The sequence below is a fragment of the Podarcis gaigeae genome (assembly GCF_964106915.1).
Source record: "Podarcis gaigeae genome assembly, chromosome: 3".
Taxonomy (NCBI): domain Eukaryota; kingdom Metazoa; phylum Chordata; class Lepidosauria; order Squamata; family Lacertidae; genus Podarcis; species Podarcis gaigeae.
In genome coordinates, this window is record NC_139680.1 from 12452558 (window position 1) to 12468007 (window position 15450).

At 44.8% G+C, this 15450-nt stretch overlaps 1 protein-coding gene across 1 annotated transcript in view; it reads right to left on the minus strand.

The window, feature by feature from the left end:
* Positions 1 to 3252: 3252 nt before the first annotated feature.
* Positions 3253 to 15450, minus strand: part of LOC310840464 (phosphatidylinositol 3,4,5-trisphosphate 3-phosphatase TPTE2-like) — a 245052-nt gene continuing 232854 nt past the window's right edge. Inside the window, exon 17 of the mRNA XM_083730484.1 lies at positions 3253 to 3282. Coding sequence (XP_083586610.1) covers positions 3268 to 3282 — 15 coding nt within the window. The 3' untranslated portion in view covers positions 3253 to 3267. The remainder of the gene's footprint in view (positions 3283 to 15450) is intronic.

The following is a 15450-nucleotide window of genomic DNA, read 5'->3' on the forward strand; positions in this document are numbered from 1 at the left end:
TTTGCATGCAATTTCCCCTAATGTATTTATATGTGTATTTCTTTTCTGTACACATTCTACACACTGTTTCCCCTAATATCCACATTTTTGCCCCCCCCTTTTTGTTGTGGAACTGCATCACAAAATTCAGAGAAGTCCGAATTTCAAAGGAGAGCTGCGTTTCAGATTACGTATTGCATTAGGAGTTGCAAATCAGGCAGGTTAACATTAAAATGCAAACTATTCACATTAAAATGCAAACCAGAAATGCAAGGTGCATTTCTGCCCCATCCCTTGGTGGTAACTGCTTTGCTTATTAAAAAAAAACAACCACCACCAGTTGACTGACACAATAGTCCATCTTATTACCAGTTGTTAACCTAACTATGTCAGTGTTAGGTCTAGTTAATCCTAAATGAGATGCATTACATATAACAGGTAGGAATCAGCTAACAAGGCCTGCTAGTGGAAGCCTGTGCAAGGACTCCTGCTAGCACAACAGGGTTTCCCCCCCTTCTCAAGCTCCCCCCCCCAATTGGATTTGGGAGAGTCAGGAGAATCTTCAGAACAGCTGGGAGGAAAAAGGTGTATTCCATGTGTCATCTGTCATGCTGAAATGCTTGGCTAATTGAATGATTGCCTAGTACTATGGCAAATTATTTTCCCCATATTCCTATGTTGTTGTTGTTTAGTCGTTTAGTCGTGTCCGACTCTTCGTGACCCCATGGACCAGAGAACGCCAGGCACCTCTGTCCTCCACTGCCTCCCGCAGTTTGGTCAAACTCATGCTGGTAACCTCGAAAACACTATCCAACCATCTCGTCCTCTGTCGCCCCCTTCTCCTTGTGCCCTCCATCTTTCCCAACATCAGGGTCTTTTCCAGGGAGTATTCTCTTGTCATGAGGTGGCCAAAGTATTAGAGCCTCAGCTTCACGATCTGTCCTTCCAGTGAGCACTCAGGGCTGATTTCCTTCAGAATGGAGAGGTTTGATCTTCTTGCAGTCCATGGGACTCTCAAGAGTCTCCTCCAGCACCATAATTCAAAAGCATCAATTCTTCGGCGATCAGCCTTCTTTATGGTCCAGCTCTCACTTCCATACATCAATACTGGGAAAACCATAGCTTTAACTATACGAACCTTTGTTGGCAAGGTGATGTCTCTACTTCTCAAGATGCTGTCTAGGCCTGTCATTGCCCTTCTCCCAAGAAGCAGGCGTCTTTTAATTTCGTGGCTGCTGTCACCATCTGCAGTGATCCATATTCCTATAGCAACTCTCAGTTCTGACCGCTAGTTTGGATGCCCATGGTTGGAAAAGTTTGCTTTCAGACCTCTCTTGCCCTCCTGGCAAGGAAAGCACACTGCTGTTGGCTCACCCTCCTGATAACTTTCCCCCTTGTTCTCGAGCAGCCAAGAAGAGAAGGAACTTTAAATTGCTGGGTGTTTGCTTCCGTCTCCTCCTCAACGTCTTGGCTGCTTTCCCCTGCTACTGACTTTGCAGGTGGTGATATGTGGAATTGCAGCGAGGGTGGGGTGTGCCCATTATTTGGGGCATGGAAATTGTGCGCAATCAGCAAAGCAGAATGAGACATCTCTCCAAGTAGCATTCATCATCACTTTGTTAGAGTCTGAATGATTTCCTTGGGTGCGAATCATGGAATTCCCCAGCTTTGCACAGCTGCTGTTTACAGCAGCCCAGAGAACAACCATCTATTTAATTTCAACCATATTGGATTAAGAATGTCTGCCTGTCTTCACCCTGAAGTGTGGTAGAAGTCGATTTGACACGCACTCGCTGCCTTCCAAGTCATTTGTTTCCAGAGATTTGTGTAGGGGTTGGTTGGGTGGGAGACATTCTGCTCCACTCCTGAATTTCTGTCTTTGTCTCTTACCATTATTGATCCGTACTAATGTTTTGTCGCCATGCCATGCATAAAGGCACCAACATCATTTCATTGCAGAGAAAATACAGTTCATGATCTGGCTGCATATACTGTATATAATTGCCATGATTTCTACAATCATGTAATTTGAGCTTTGTCAAGAAATCACTTCAGTGGGGAACCTTATGCCCTCCAGATTTTGCTAAACTATTGCTACACAGGACCTCCATGCACACTGCCCCGGCTTATGCCCCAGAAAGATCACTTTGGCACTGCTAACACAGCACAAACAAGGCAGGAAGCAGCAGTTACGAGTTACCGGTCTCTACGGCCACAGCAGGCACTGTGATTCTCCAGCGGTTGGACTTTGTTCCATTGTCTCTTGAAACAGATGGACTTTGCTCCTGACTTTGCTCCATTGTCTCTTGAGACAGATGGATGCCAACAACCAGGAGTCATCATTCCTAGCAAGTGTGGCAACTTTCAGGGTTTATGAGAGTTGTAGTTCAACAACATCCAAAGATCCACATGTCAAGCTTGCAAAAATATATCATTTGCCCGACAATAAATGTTGGAAATGTAAAGAAAATGAAGGTACATTCTTTCACCTTTGGTGGACGTGCCCAAAGATTAAGGCTTTCTGAGAGATGTTCTATAATGAAATGAAAAAGGTATTTAAATATACCTTCCTGAAGAAACCAGAGGCCTTTCTCCTGGGCATGGTCGGCCAATTGGTGCCAAAGAAGGATAGAGCTTTTTTCATGTATGCAACAACAGCAGCAAGAATACTTATTGTAAAGTACTGGAAGACACAAGATTTACCCACCCTGGAAGAGTGGCAGATGAAGGTGATGGACTATATGGAATTGGCGGAAATGACTGGCAGAATCCGAGACCTGGGAGAAGAGTTGGTGGAAGAAGACTGGAAGAAATTTAAAGACTATTTGCAGAAACACTGTAAAATTAATGAATGTTAAAATGATGTTGGATTGAAAATAAGTGGCATTAGCAACAAAGTTATTAAGAATATGCAAAAATGAATTGATAATGGATGGAAATATAGAGTTATAATATGTTAAGATATAGAGTTAAGATTAATGAAAGAGGGCAAGGATTTGCTGATTTGATTATGTAAATGGGATTACAAAAAGGGGAGGTGAGAGGAGGTCAAGGAAACAAGCAAATGAGTTTAAAGTTATAAAAAACGGATTTGTTTTTAATTTTTTCTTATTTTCTTTTTGTCTTTTGTATGTTGTATTTTTATTTTTTATTTTTTCATGTATTTTTGTACTTATGTCTTTGTAAAACTTTAATAAATATTTCTTAAAAAAACAACAACAAAGATCCACATGTTCCCCACTCCGGCCATGACACATCGGAGAAATGTAGCTAAATTACATCATCATCTCACCCAAAGAACAACTGAAAGGGCAAAGAAAAAACAGCATCAAACATAACAAAAGCATAGCAATATGTTAAAGATAGCCTGTGCTGAGATATTCCCAGTGCTGTTTACAAATGGATCATCAGTAAATCCAGTTTCCTGCAGCATTTGCATCTACCAAAACTTGGACTCCACCCTGCTGAGTTTAGCAAAGGCTACTTTGGCTGGAGAGACATTGGCCGTACAAGAGAGGTATCTGTTTACCCAGCTACAAACAGAAGTAGCTCTCCTCATCCCAACAACAATCTTCAAACACTTTCCTTATCTCTACATGAAGCTGGACCTTTGTCACCACCCCTGTGAAAAGTTCTTGGGTATCTTACTCCATGAAGATTGTGCTGCCTTCGGAAAGTTGCACGGTGGTGTCTCAGATCAGCACTGTACCAGATGTTTGGCCGTGTTTGTCAACCAGGTGAGTAGGGTGATCGTTTTCAGAACAAAAATCATTCAGAGTAGCTGTACTCGTCCGTATGTGTCACCGAGTTGAAGTTGTTTGAGGAACATTACTTTCAGCCTGTCACTAGATGGTGCCAAAAATCCGTATTGGAACAAAGTATGTCAGATTTCAGCTCTGCATCAACTCTAATGGCGTGGAAAAGGGCTGTCCCCCAGGAGATAGCTGCAGAAGGCATTAATCTCCCTATTCTTTGCAATGTGGTCAGTTCTCTGGAAAAGAATTGCCTGAGTTCTGTCTCAGCCAACGCAGTCTGTCTGCACCTTCTCTGACTTTCATCACGAGTTCTAACTGTAACATGGGAACTTGAGAATACTCTACTGACTGTACTATAGTAAAGTCAGGTGGGACCACTAATGAGTGGGGTGCTTTCTCAATTTGTTGCCGGGGGGTGAAGTTTACACATAAGAGAATCCACCCTACTTTCTACCCCAGTAATTTGGATGATACTCTTTCATTTTCTGCCCTTAAAGCCCACCAACTTCTACCTGTTGAAAGTTGGGCTTCTTTCATTGCTGCAGTGATATTTTCTAAGTAACAGCCTTTATCTGGCAACATGCCCTTTGTGGATTCAGCTTTTCTTTTTTTTGGTATTATATCTCCAGGATCAGATAGAATCAGGATGTCTGGAATGTCTGTGCCTGTTGCCACAAGTTTCCTTCCTTATTTCCGCAAAGCAGCCATCCTTCCAATGGTTCCCTGCTTTGCCCTGCTGTTTGAATGTGGCTGAAGGAGTTAGACTGCTGTTTCCAAAACCTGTGTTTCCAACTTTTTTTCAGACTACAGTTCCCATCATCCCTGACCACCGATCTTGCTAGCTAGGGGTGGTGGGAGTTGTAGTCCAAAAACAGCCAGAGACCCAAGTTTGGGAAACACTGAATTGGGGCCAATGCTGTCCTGACAAAGGAACAAATCTCATTTCCATGCACTGCTGTCTACAGAGTGCTGTCATGGATGGCTGAGGGGCGGACATGTTTTTCACCTTTCTTGGGCTAACGCTTCTTGAATTAAAGAAAACATCTTGGTGTCTATTTGCATCGCAACTTGACAGTGATGTGGCGTGGAGGGAGGAGGGAGGCATCTGTGTGAACCACATCAGCACGAAGGCCAGAGACCCTCTTCAGAATTGCAATAAGAAGCCAAGCAATATATGGGAAATGATATATAATGAACTGAAAAAGGTATTTAAATATACCTTCCTTAAGAAACCAGAGGCCTTTCTCTTGGGCATAGTCGGACAATTGGTGTCAAAGAAGGACAGAACTTTCTTTATGTACGCCACAACAGCCGCAAGAATACTCATCGCAAAGTATTGGAAGACACAAGATTTGCCCACCTTGGAAGAATGGCAGATGCAAGTGATGGACTATATGGAGTTGGCAGAAATGACTGGCAGAATCCGAGACCTGGGAGAAGAATCAGTGGAAGAGGACTGGAAGAAGTTTAAAGACTATCTGCAGAAACACTGCAAAGTTTGTGAATGTTAAAATAATGTTGGATTTGGAAATAAGGCATTAGTGACATAGCTTAAAAAGTATGCAAAATGTAATAGAAAAGGAGGAAAGATTAAAGTGATATTATGTCAAAAGTAAATAATATTATAAAGGTGATTAAGTACGAGGAGAAAAGATTGGTGACATAATAGAATGAACTTAATAATTAGAAATGAGATCTGAAAGAGGGTAAGGATTTGCTGTATCTGATTGGGTAAAGAGGAACACAAAAAAGGGAGGCGTGAGGAAGTCAAGAAAGGAAGTTAATTAAGTATGATTGAAAAGTTGGAGTTTTTATGTTTTTGTACTTGGTTGGGTGGAATTTTTCTTTACTGTATTTTATATTTTTGTGTTTTGATCTGTTCTCTGTGTTACTTTTGATTATGCTTTATTTCTTTTTACATTTTTTCTATTTCTGTGGTGGTTATGTAGTTTTATTTTTTGTAAAAACCTAATAAATATATTTTTTTTTAAAAAAGAAGCCAAGCAATATGACACCTGATGACATGCGCTGGGTTCCGCCCAACTTTTGAGGGGCTCAGCACATGCATGTGACATACTTCCGAGTAGGGTTGAAAATAAGTCGCAGTGTGGATCAATTTGGGGCTCCCACAACCAGCTTTACACAAGACTTTCAAATAATTGGGCAGCCCTCTCTTCAAAGTGTTTGGACTTCTGAAAGCTCATGTCATCTGACGTATTTTTCACTCTATAAGACGCACCAGACCATAAGACGCACCTAGTTTTTGGAGGAGGAAAACAAGAAAAAAAATATTCTGAATCCCAGAAGCCAGAACAGCAAGAGGGATTGCTGCTTCGTGCGGCTATCCCAGAAGCGATAGCTGCGCAGCCTGCATTCGCTCCATAAGACACACACACATTTCCCCTTACTTTTTAGGAGGGAAAAAGTGTGTTTTATAGAGCGGAAAATACGGTATGTTCTGCCTCTCAAACTATGCCAGGCCCATAAAACGGATCACAGAGCCACCGCCGAAAATGCAATGAAATTAGCAATGTTAAAATCCGTTCGTCACAGAGAGTTAAGGAGGGCCGAATACAAACGTAAGCCATATAATAAATACATGTATAAGATTTACATGTGATCCCCGGTTAGGCAATCAAACAGCTTTAAGCAGTCCTGTCAAACACATTGCATTCAGCAGTCATGCTTTAAATGCAATGTGAAGAAAAAACAGAGTCTAGCCTGTTCTATCCTGCAAGCAGGGGATAGATACAGGCATGGGGTTACCATGCAGTAACCACACAGCCTGTTAATGTATTTCTGATCTGATTACAACTCAACAAATAACTTCGCAGTGGAGCAAGAAGCAAGTCACACCCACAACTCTAGTATAAACAAATCCTCAGGGGACAAACGTATGTTGTATTTAAACAGGAATTCAAGGGGCAGGAGACCTAAACTTTGATCCTGCAATGTTGAGCAACGCGGGTTTGGAATGCTCCCTCCCCGTGCCCCCATTCTGTTTCAATTTGTTTTTGAAGCTGAGCTCCGTTTCTTGAAGGCCGCCGTGTCCCGAAGGCACACCGTAAAGGCACCCAGAAAAAGGAGCTAGCAGCTTAGGCGCAAGCAGTGGGAATATGTTGCAGAAATGCAATGCAAAGCAAGGCTACCAGCGGCTAGCGAGAAAAGCAAACAATGTGTTTTGGCAACGTGTTGCAGCCTCCCTGCTTAAGACACTGGAAAAAAGGTCACAATTGCTTTTTTTTTTAGGCATTGTGCAAAAGCGACGATCCAGTGAAAATTGCCTGTTACCATGTGACGTTGGAGAGGGCAGCACTGTGGCTATTGGGCCATTTAAAAGTTTTGCAACAAGATAAATATCTGGCTTTCCTTGGAGCGCCCTGCTCCTTCTCAAGAATTGTACAGCAGGGCAGGGCAGCGCCTCCAAATTCTTAAAATGAAACACTAAATTAACAAGATTTGCAGAAATCAGAACAGGCGTGGAGGTGTCAATCATTAATTGAATCGCAACGAAAAGCCTGTATTTGCTTTTGATTCCTGTTCAGCCACGTCCTATACAGCAGCCGTGTTTACAATATAATGTAAGGGACAGAATATTGTATTCAGCTGTGCAGATCAGAGTTTTACATTATTTGTGGAAGACAGGCTGTTCCTTCCTACGCAAATAGCCATAGACTGAGCAGTGCGGGATCTCACTGATCATATGCAAGGAGTATTTACATTTCGTAAAGCTAGTTGACAGTTCGCAGTTTCATCATCTTCCTCTGCAGAATGTCAACAAATCTCTAGTCTGAGTAATCTGGAATCTATGTGCTGCCGCCTGGTCAGGGGCCAGGATACCACAAGGACAGCCTTTTCTACATAAGAACTAGGTCATCTTCTGGGGCCCTCTGCCATCTGAGGGCACCATAGGTCAGGGCCTTTTCTAGGTTGGCACCTAAGTTGCAGTATTCTCTTCCTAGGGAAATGCTCTTAGTTCCTCTCAGCAAAGTTCAGGCTGCAGATTAAGGCCCTGGGTTAAACCACAGCACCTAGGACTTGCTGATCAGAAGGTTGGCGGTTTGAATCCCTGCGACGGGGTGGGCTCCCGTTGCTCAGTCCCTGCTCCTGCCCACCTAGCAGTTCGAAAGCATGTCAAAGTGCAAGTAGACAAATAGGTACCACTCCAGCGGGAAGGTAAACAGCGTTTCCGTGCGCTGGTCTGGTTCTCCAGAAGCAGCTTCATCATGCTGGCCTCATGACCTGGAAGCTGTTTGCTGGCTCCCTGGGCCGATAAAGCGAGATGAGCGCCGTAACCCCAGAGTCGGCCATGACTGGGCCTAATGGTCAGGGGTCCGTTTATCTTTATTTCAAAGCACATTTGGAGGCAGCACGCCATCGGATTTCCTGATGCTGTGTCTGGCTTTGACATACTTAAGTGTTCTGTTTGATTTTTAATTGTATTGTAGAGCCTAGTGGAATTGCAATATAGAAATAAAGGTGTGTCCCCCTCAGTTACACGTGATAGACTCGTGCACAACTGCTTATCTGCATGGTGCCGGAAAATAAATATTTTAATTCAGCCCCAGAAATGGCGAGAGAGAGCTGCAGCCGCTTCCTTGCATGTCCTCCGGCCTCCATTAGGCTCCAGAGTTTCAACTCCAGATATTTGGGTCTGGATTACGGAGAGTATGAGAGAGAGAACGCTAGGTAAAGGTAAAGGTACCCCTGCCCGTACGGGCCAGTCTTGACAGACTCTGGGGTTGTGCGCCCATCTCACTCAAGAGGCCAGGGGCCAGCGCTGTCCGGAGACACTTCCGGGTCACGTGGCCAGCGTGACAAAGCTGCATCTGGCGAGCCAGAGCCGCACACGGAAACGCCGTTTACCTTCCCGCTGGTAAGCGGTCCCTATTTATCTACTTGCACCCGGAGGTGCTTTCGAACTGCTAGGTTGGCAGGCGCTGGGACCGAGCAGTGGGAGCGCACCCCGCCGCAGGGATTCGAACCGCCGACCTTTCGATCGGCAAGTTCTAGGCGCTGAGGCTTTAACCCACAGCGCCACCTGCGTCCCCCGAAAATTGAAATTAAAAAAAAATTGTATTTCAATTTTTAAAATAAAATGCATTAGTTATATCTTCGCCAATGGCATACTATGGTCTGGATACAGGAAGGGATCGGACCTATATATGTTTAAATCATAGTGGATGGAATACTATGGCTAATGTCAGCTGACAATTTTTGTTGTTGCTCCTTCCTTCCTTCCTTCCTTCCTTCCTTCCTTCCTTCCTTCCTTCCTTCCTTCCTCCTTCCTTCCTTCCTTCCTTCACTCCTTCCTTCCTTCCTTCCTTCCTTCCTTCCTTCCTTCCTTCCTTCCTTCGCTCCTTCCTTCCTTCCTTCCTTCCTTCCTTCCTTCCTTTATTCTTTTTTCTTCCAATAAAAAAATGAGGGGGAAATCAGACCAGGCTGCAAACTTCAGAACCTTTTTTCAGTTCCATGGCTCAAATCTGAAACATGGGCCGTGCTTCACCATTGCGGAACCACTTTGCGAAAGGACATCCATTGAAAGTTTGTCCTATCAATTTTTATAAAACCTCCCCTTGAGGCCAGACACATCTCTTTTTAGAAACGGACTTTATTAAGGGCCCTGCCCTCAAGGCAACAGAGTCGGCGACAAGTCACCTTGCCAGCTGGAGCTTTTTTTTGATCCTGTGACCCTTGTGTTGAAGTCATAGTTGATGGAAATGTTTCTGGCAAATTCTAAATTCCCGGGTTGTTTGTAAATATTGCTAACCGTACCGGATCAAGTTGTTCTGAGAGTTCAGCCACATTTCCTAGTTTGTCTGGACTGGCTCCTTTAGGTTAGCAAACTTGTTCCTTCACATTTCAATCATAGTGTGCTTGCTGCCCATCTGAAATTCAGAGGTTTTCCTGCTTTGCCTCTGCACCACAAAGAAGGAGCAAACCAAACTGATTCTGTCAATTTTGGTTTCTCCCAGTTCAGTCTGCCCCACTTCTGTGTCAGTTTGCATTTTTTTAAATCCGCATGGAGGTTTATGAGAATTTTAGTGTGTGTTACCCACATTTTATGGGGCGCGGATGGCGCTGTGGTCTAAACCACTGAGCCTAGGACTTGCCAATCAGAAGGTCGGCGGTTCGAATCCCCGCGACGGGGTGAGCTCCCGTTGCTCAGTCCCTGCTCCTGCCAACCTAGCAGTTCAAAAGCACGTCAAAGTGCAAGTAGATAAATAGATACCCCTCTGGCGGGAAGGTAAACGTCATTTCCGTGCGCTGCTCTGGTTCGCCAGAAGCGGCTTAGTCATGCTGGCCACATGACCCGGAAGCTGTACGCCGGCTCCCTTGGCCAATAAAGCGAGATGAACGCCGCAACCCCAGAGTCATCTGCGACTGGACCTAACGGTCGGGGGTCCCTTTACCTTTACCTTTGCCCACATTTTGTTATGAATTGCCTAATACTCACATTTTTGCAAGCATTTCACCCCAGTATAATGTACTTCGTATGTTAATTTCCTACTAAACTACCAGATAGCTCAGTCGGTAGAACGATGTGACTCTTAATCTCAGGGTTGTAGCTTTGAACCCCACATTGGGCAAAAGATTCTTGCATTTCAGGGGGGTTGGACTAGATCAGGCATAGGCAAACTCGGCCCTCCAGATGTTTTGGGACTACAACCCCCATGATCCCTAGCTAACAGGACCAGCGGTCAGGGATGATGGGAATTGTAGTCCCAAAACATCTGGAGGGCCTGGACTAGATGATTCTCTTGTTCCCCGTCAGCGCTATGAGCCCTTGAGACTGACTCAGAAACTCCAGCGGGTGCAGAATGCCGCGGCGAGACTCCTTATGGGGTCTTTGCTGCGAGATCATATTCATCCGGTACTATACCAGCTGCACTGGCTCCCGGTGGAGTACAGGATCAGGTTCAAGGTGCTGGTTTTAACCTTTAAAGCCCTATACGGCCTAGGACCCTCGTACCTACGGGACCGCCTCTCCTGGTATGTCCCACAGAGAAATTTACGGTCTGCAAATAAAAACATCCTAAAGATCCCAGGCCACAGAGAGGTTAGGCTGGCCTCAACTAGAGCCAGGGCTTTCTCGGCCGCGGCTCCAATCTGGTGGAACGCTCCATCACAAGAGACTAGGGCCCTGCGGGACCTGACATCTTTCCGCAGGGCCTACAAGACGGAGCTGTTCTGCCAGGCCTTTGGTCAGGGCATAGCCTGACCCCCTCCTCTGGCAATCTGCAAAGAATTTTGCTTGATGGTTGCCATTAATTTGATTTAAATTTGATTTTAATTAATTTTATAATGAATGTTTTTAGAATGTTGGACTATTTTGATTGTTGTTAGCCGCCCTGAGCCCAGCTTCAGCTGGGGAGGGCGGGATATAAATAAAATTTATTATTATTATTATTATTATTAGGAGCAATGTGACCAAGTTAGAAGCACTTATTTATTTACATAATATAGCAAACTTCTTTCTGTGGTTTTCAGTACTTTCTGGCATTTGCAGCAAAGGTTAGATGGTTGAAACTACAGTGGTACCTCGGGTTACAGACGCTTCAGCTTACAGACTCCGCTAACCCAGAAATAGTACCTCGGGTTAAGAACTTTGCTTCAGGATGAGAACAGAAATCGTGCAGCAGCGGCACGGCGGCACTGGGAGGCCCCATTAGCTAAAGTGGTGCTTCAGGTTAAGAACAGTTTCAGGTTAAGAACGGACCTCCGGAACAAATTAAGTTCTGAACCCAAGGTACCACTGTACCACGGAGCTGAGCCCCTCTTTGAAAGAAGCAATGTCTGTTTCTTTTGCATGATTTATAACCCACTCTTCATTAAAACCAATCCAGGAGCTAAATGGTTTTTTTACACTGTAGCTCGCAACAAGCAGCAGATTCATGACCCAAGGATCTGGGAGTACCACATTGTAGCAGAATAATATATGCACTTGTGGATTTCCTGATAAAGTGGACAGCTCTGAAAATAGTCTAGCCCTATGTCTCTTTCAGTGAATGAACTCAGAAGGCATCTCTGTAGTGGGTGGACTTTTCATTCTCAAATTTCAGTGGCGCACTCCGTGACGCACACACACACCGCCGCCTCTTGTGCTCTGTTCTGCATCATTGTTGTGGTGCCCCCTGTAGGGCCAGTGCTCAGAGCGCCTGAACCGGTCGCACTACCCTAAAACTGCCTCTGAAAGAGGAGGCCCTCTAATGTACAAATAAAAAATACGATAGTAGTTTCATTGGTAGATATAAGCATTGCCACACAAGTGACGTGACCCTTAAGCATAGAATCATAGAATCATAGAGTTGGAAGAGACCACAAGGGCCATTGAGTCCAACCCCCTGCCAAGCAGGAAACACCATCAGAGCACTCCTGACATATGGTTGTCAAGCCTCTGCTTAAAGACCTCCAAAGAAGGAGACTCCACCACACTCCTTGGCAGCAAATTCCACTGTCAAACAGCTCTTACTGTCAGGAAGTTCTTCCTAATGTTTAGGTGGAATCTTCTTTCTTGTAGTTTGGATCCATTGCTCCGTGTCCGCTTCTCTGGAGCAGCAGAAAACAACCTTTCTCCCTCCTCTATGTGACATCCTTTTATATATTTGAAATGGCAAGAAGCAAATGTTCCAAGGTAAACAAGGTGTTTCAAGACATCCTGCACCTGACCCACATAGATAACAGCAGATAATAGTTTAACCGATTACAGAAGCACTGGTTGCAGTTTGCAAAGGCCAGGATTCCCCTTGGTGTTCGTAGCAGAGGCAGTAAGGCTCCCATACATCCGGATTTTCCCCAACATTACCAGGATTTCAAAGGCGGATTTGGCGTCTGGGGGGGAATTTCAATAATAATAATAATAATAATAATAATAAATTAATTAATACCCCGCCCATCTGGCTGAGTTTCCCCAGCCACTCTGGGCGGCTCCCAATGAAGTGTTAAAAACAATACAGCATTAAATATTAAAAACTTCCCTAAACAGGGCTGCCTTCAGATGTCTTTTAAAGAGAAGATAGCTGCTTATTTCCTTCACATCTGATGGGAGGGCATTCTACAGGGTGGGCGCCACTACCTAGAAGGCCCTCTGCCTGGTTCCCTGTAACCTCACTTCTCGCAATGAGGGAACCACCAGAAGGCCCTCAGAGCTGGACCTCAGTGTCCAGGCTGAACGATGGGGGTGGAGACGCTCCTTCAGGTATACAGGACTGAGGCCGTTTAGGGCTTTAAAGGTCAACACCAGCACTTTGAATTGTGCTCGGAAACGTACTGAGAGCCAATGCAGATCTCTCAGGACCGGTGTTATGTGGTCCCAGCGGCCACTCCCAGTCACCAGTCTAGCTGTCGCATTCTGGATTAATTGCAGTTTCCAGATCACCTTCAAAGGTAGCCCCACGTAGAGCGCATTGCAGTAAGGTGGTGGTGCTTTGTCCTGGATCTTAGACAAGTCAATCAAAAAATCGTGTTTTTGTAAATATTCAGAAACACACACACCAACAACAATCTCCACAAATTTTGGTGGTTTCCATAAAAATAAAGCTCAACAATTTTTGAAATATGGCAGGAACCTTTCAGCAACCAATTTAAATGAAGACTACAGGCCTGAAGCACAACTACCCCAGAAGGATCATTCCCTATTGGTTCATCCTGGATGACTGTTTCTCAGACAGTGAGTCAGACTCCATCAGTGGTCCTTGGACCACTTTCAGGTTATCCTCAGTGCCCCAGCCTGCCCCGTGCCTCCTCCCTTGCCGGCCACTCCCCACAGACATGCCATAGACTTTTGGGCTGGACAGATGCCAGGACCAGCAACTGAGTAAAGGTGCATGCTGAGTAAAGGTGGCTGGAAGAGGAGTAAGCAGGGGAGGCAGGCAAGCAGGAAATCTGAAAGTGAGTAGTATTAATAATAAGGTGTTCTATAAACTGGGAATAGAAGGGGATGTGAGAGGAATGTTATAGAAAGAAGTGAGTTAAAAGGAGAGATGAAACTGACAGTGTGAGGGGGAATGGTACAAGGTCAGAGTGAAAGGAGAAGGGGAGAAGGAATTACAGGTAATGGGTAAAAACAACAACAGTGGTACCTCGGGTTACATATGCTTCAGGTTACAGACTCTGCTAACCCAGAAAGTAGCTCAGGTTAAGAACTTTGCTTCAGAATGAGAACAGAAATCGTGCTCCGGTGGTGCAGCAGCAGCAGGAGGCCCCATTAGCTAAAGTGGTGCTTCAGGTTAAGAACAGTTTCAGGTTAAGAACAGACCTCCAGAACGAATTAAGTTCTTAACCCGAGGTACCACTGTATTGGCATGGGCAGGACTCAAGGCATTACAGTGGTACCTCGGATTACAGACGCTCCAGGTACGTACGCTTCAGGTTACAGACTCCGCTAACCCAGAAATAGTACCTCAGGTTAAGAACTTTGCTTCAGGGTGAGAACAGAAATCGTGCTCCGGCGGCATGGCCGCAGCAGGAGGCCCCATTAGCTAAAGCGGTGCTTCAGGTTAAGAGCAGTTTCAGGTTCAGAACGGACCTCCGGAACGAATTAAGTTCTTAACCCGAGGTACCACTGTACTTGTGGGAGGCATGTCAGGGTTGGAAGGGAGAATATAGAAGTAAATGCTTTCTTCACTTTGGACCAGCAAATTCTGCTTGAAGTGGGGTAGTGGCTGTTTTTGGGCAATGCCTTCCCAAAAAGGTCTGTCGTTAGCTTGAGGAAAACTCTGTGCCACAAGGGAAATGCTGTGGCAAGGACTTCAACCACTTCCAAAGCTGGATTAGTTAGAAGTAGAAGATGCTAACTGCCAGCTGATTACACCAAAATGCCCCTGTAAAGTTGTGGGTGAACATATCAGACGACACAGCGATTCTTCAAACAGCTCTTGTTTATTCACAGGCCAGAACAGAACTGAACTGAAGGGTTCAGCCAGCCTGCTTATATAGACCTCAACTACAATGCAACTGTAACAACTTTCTGAAACTATCCAATCACTGAACATCACTTTCAATCCCTTATTTGCATATGTGGACCTGAGTGAAAACTATCTACAGTATCCCCCCTGCTGGCCCAGGGTGAGAACTTCAGTACATAACACCCCTATCTCCCTCCATTTTGTGGTTAGCTCTTCCTCTGCACCAACGTTTTGTGACTGGCGGGCTGTAGTAATTTTCAGCTGCCTCAAGTGAGCCCTGAGGGAAGAAAGCTTGGGAACCCTTGCCCTAGAAGAACTAATTTGAAGCCTCCGTTGATGAATGGTTAGAAGAATAGCCCTTATTCCTAACCTTTAACAAATCATCGACTCTCTATAATGTGCAACTAGACCTAGTCTTGAATTTCCATAGGTAGCATCAGGAAAGGGATGTTTGTTTCCTATTTGCCTTTAACAGATCTCTTGAGACCTGGTTATTTTAGGCTGTCCCTGGGGTTATATTCCTTCAGTTCTATGTGACCACAGTTATGGGTGTGTGAAAAGGAAGAGGGGGTGAATTATTATTATTATTATTATTATTATTATTTATTTATTTATTTATTTATTTGTACCCCGCCCATCTGGCTGGGTTTCCCCAGCCACTCTGGGTGGCTTCCAACAAAGATGAAAAATACACTAAAATGTCACATATTAAAAACTTCCCTGAACAGGGCTGCCTTCAGATGGCTTCTGAATGTCAGGTAGTTGTTTATCGCTTTGACATCTGGTGGGAGGGTGTTCCACAGGGCGGG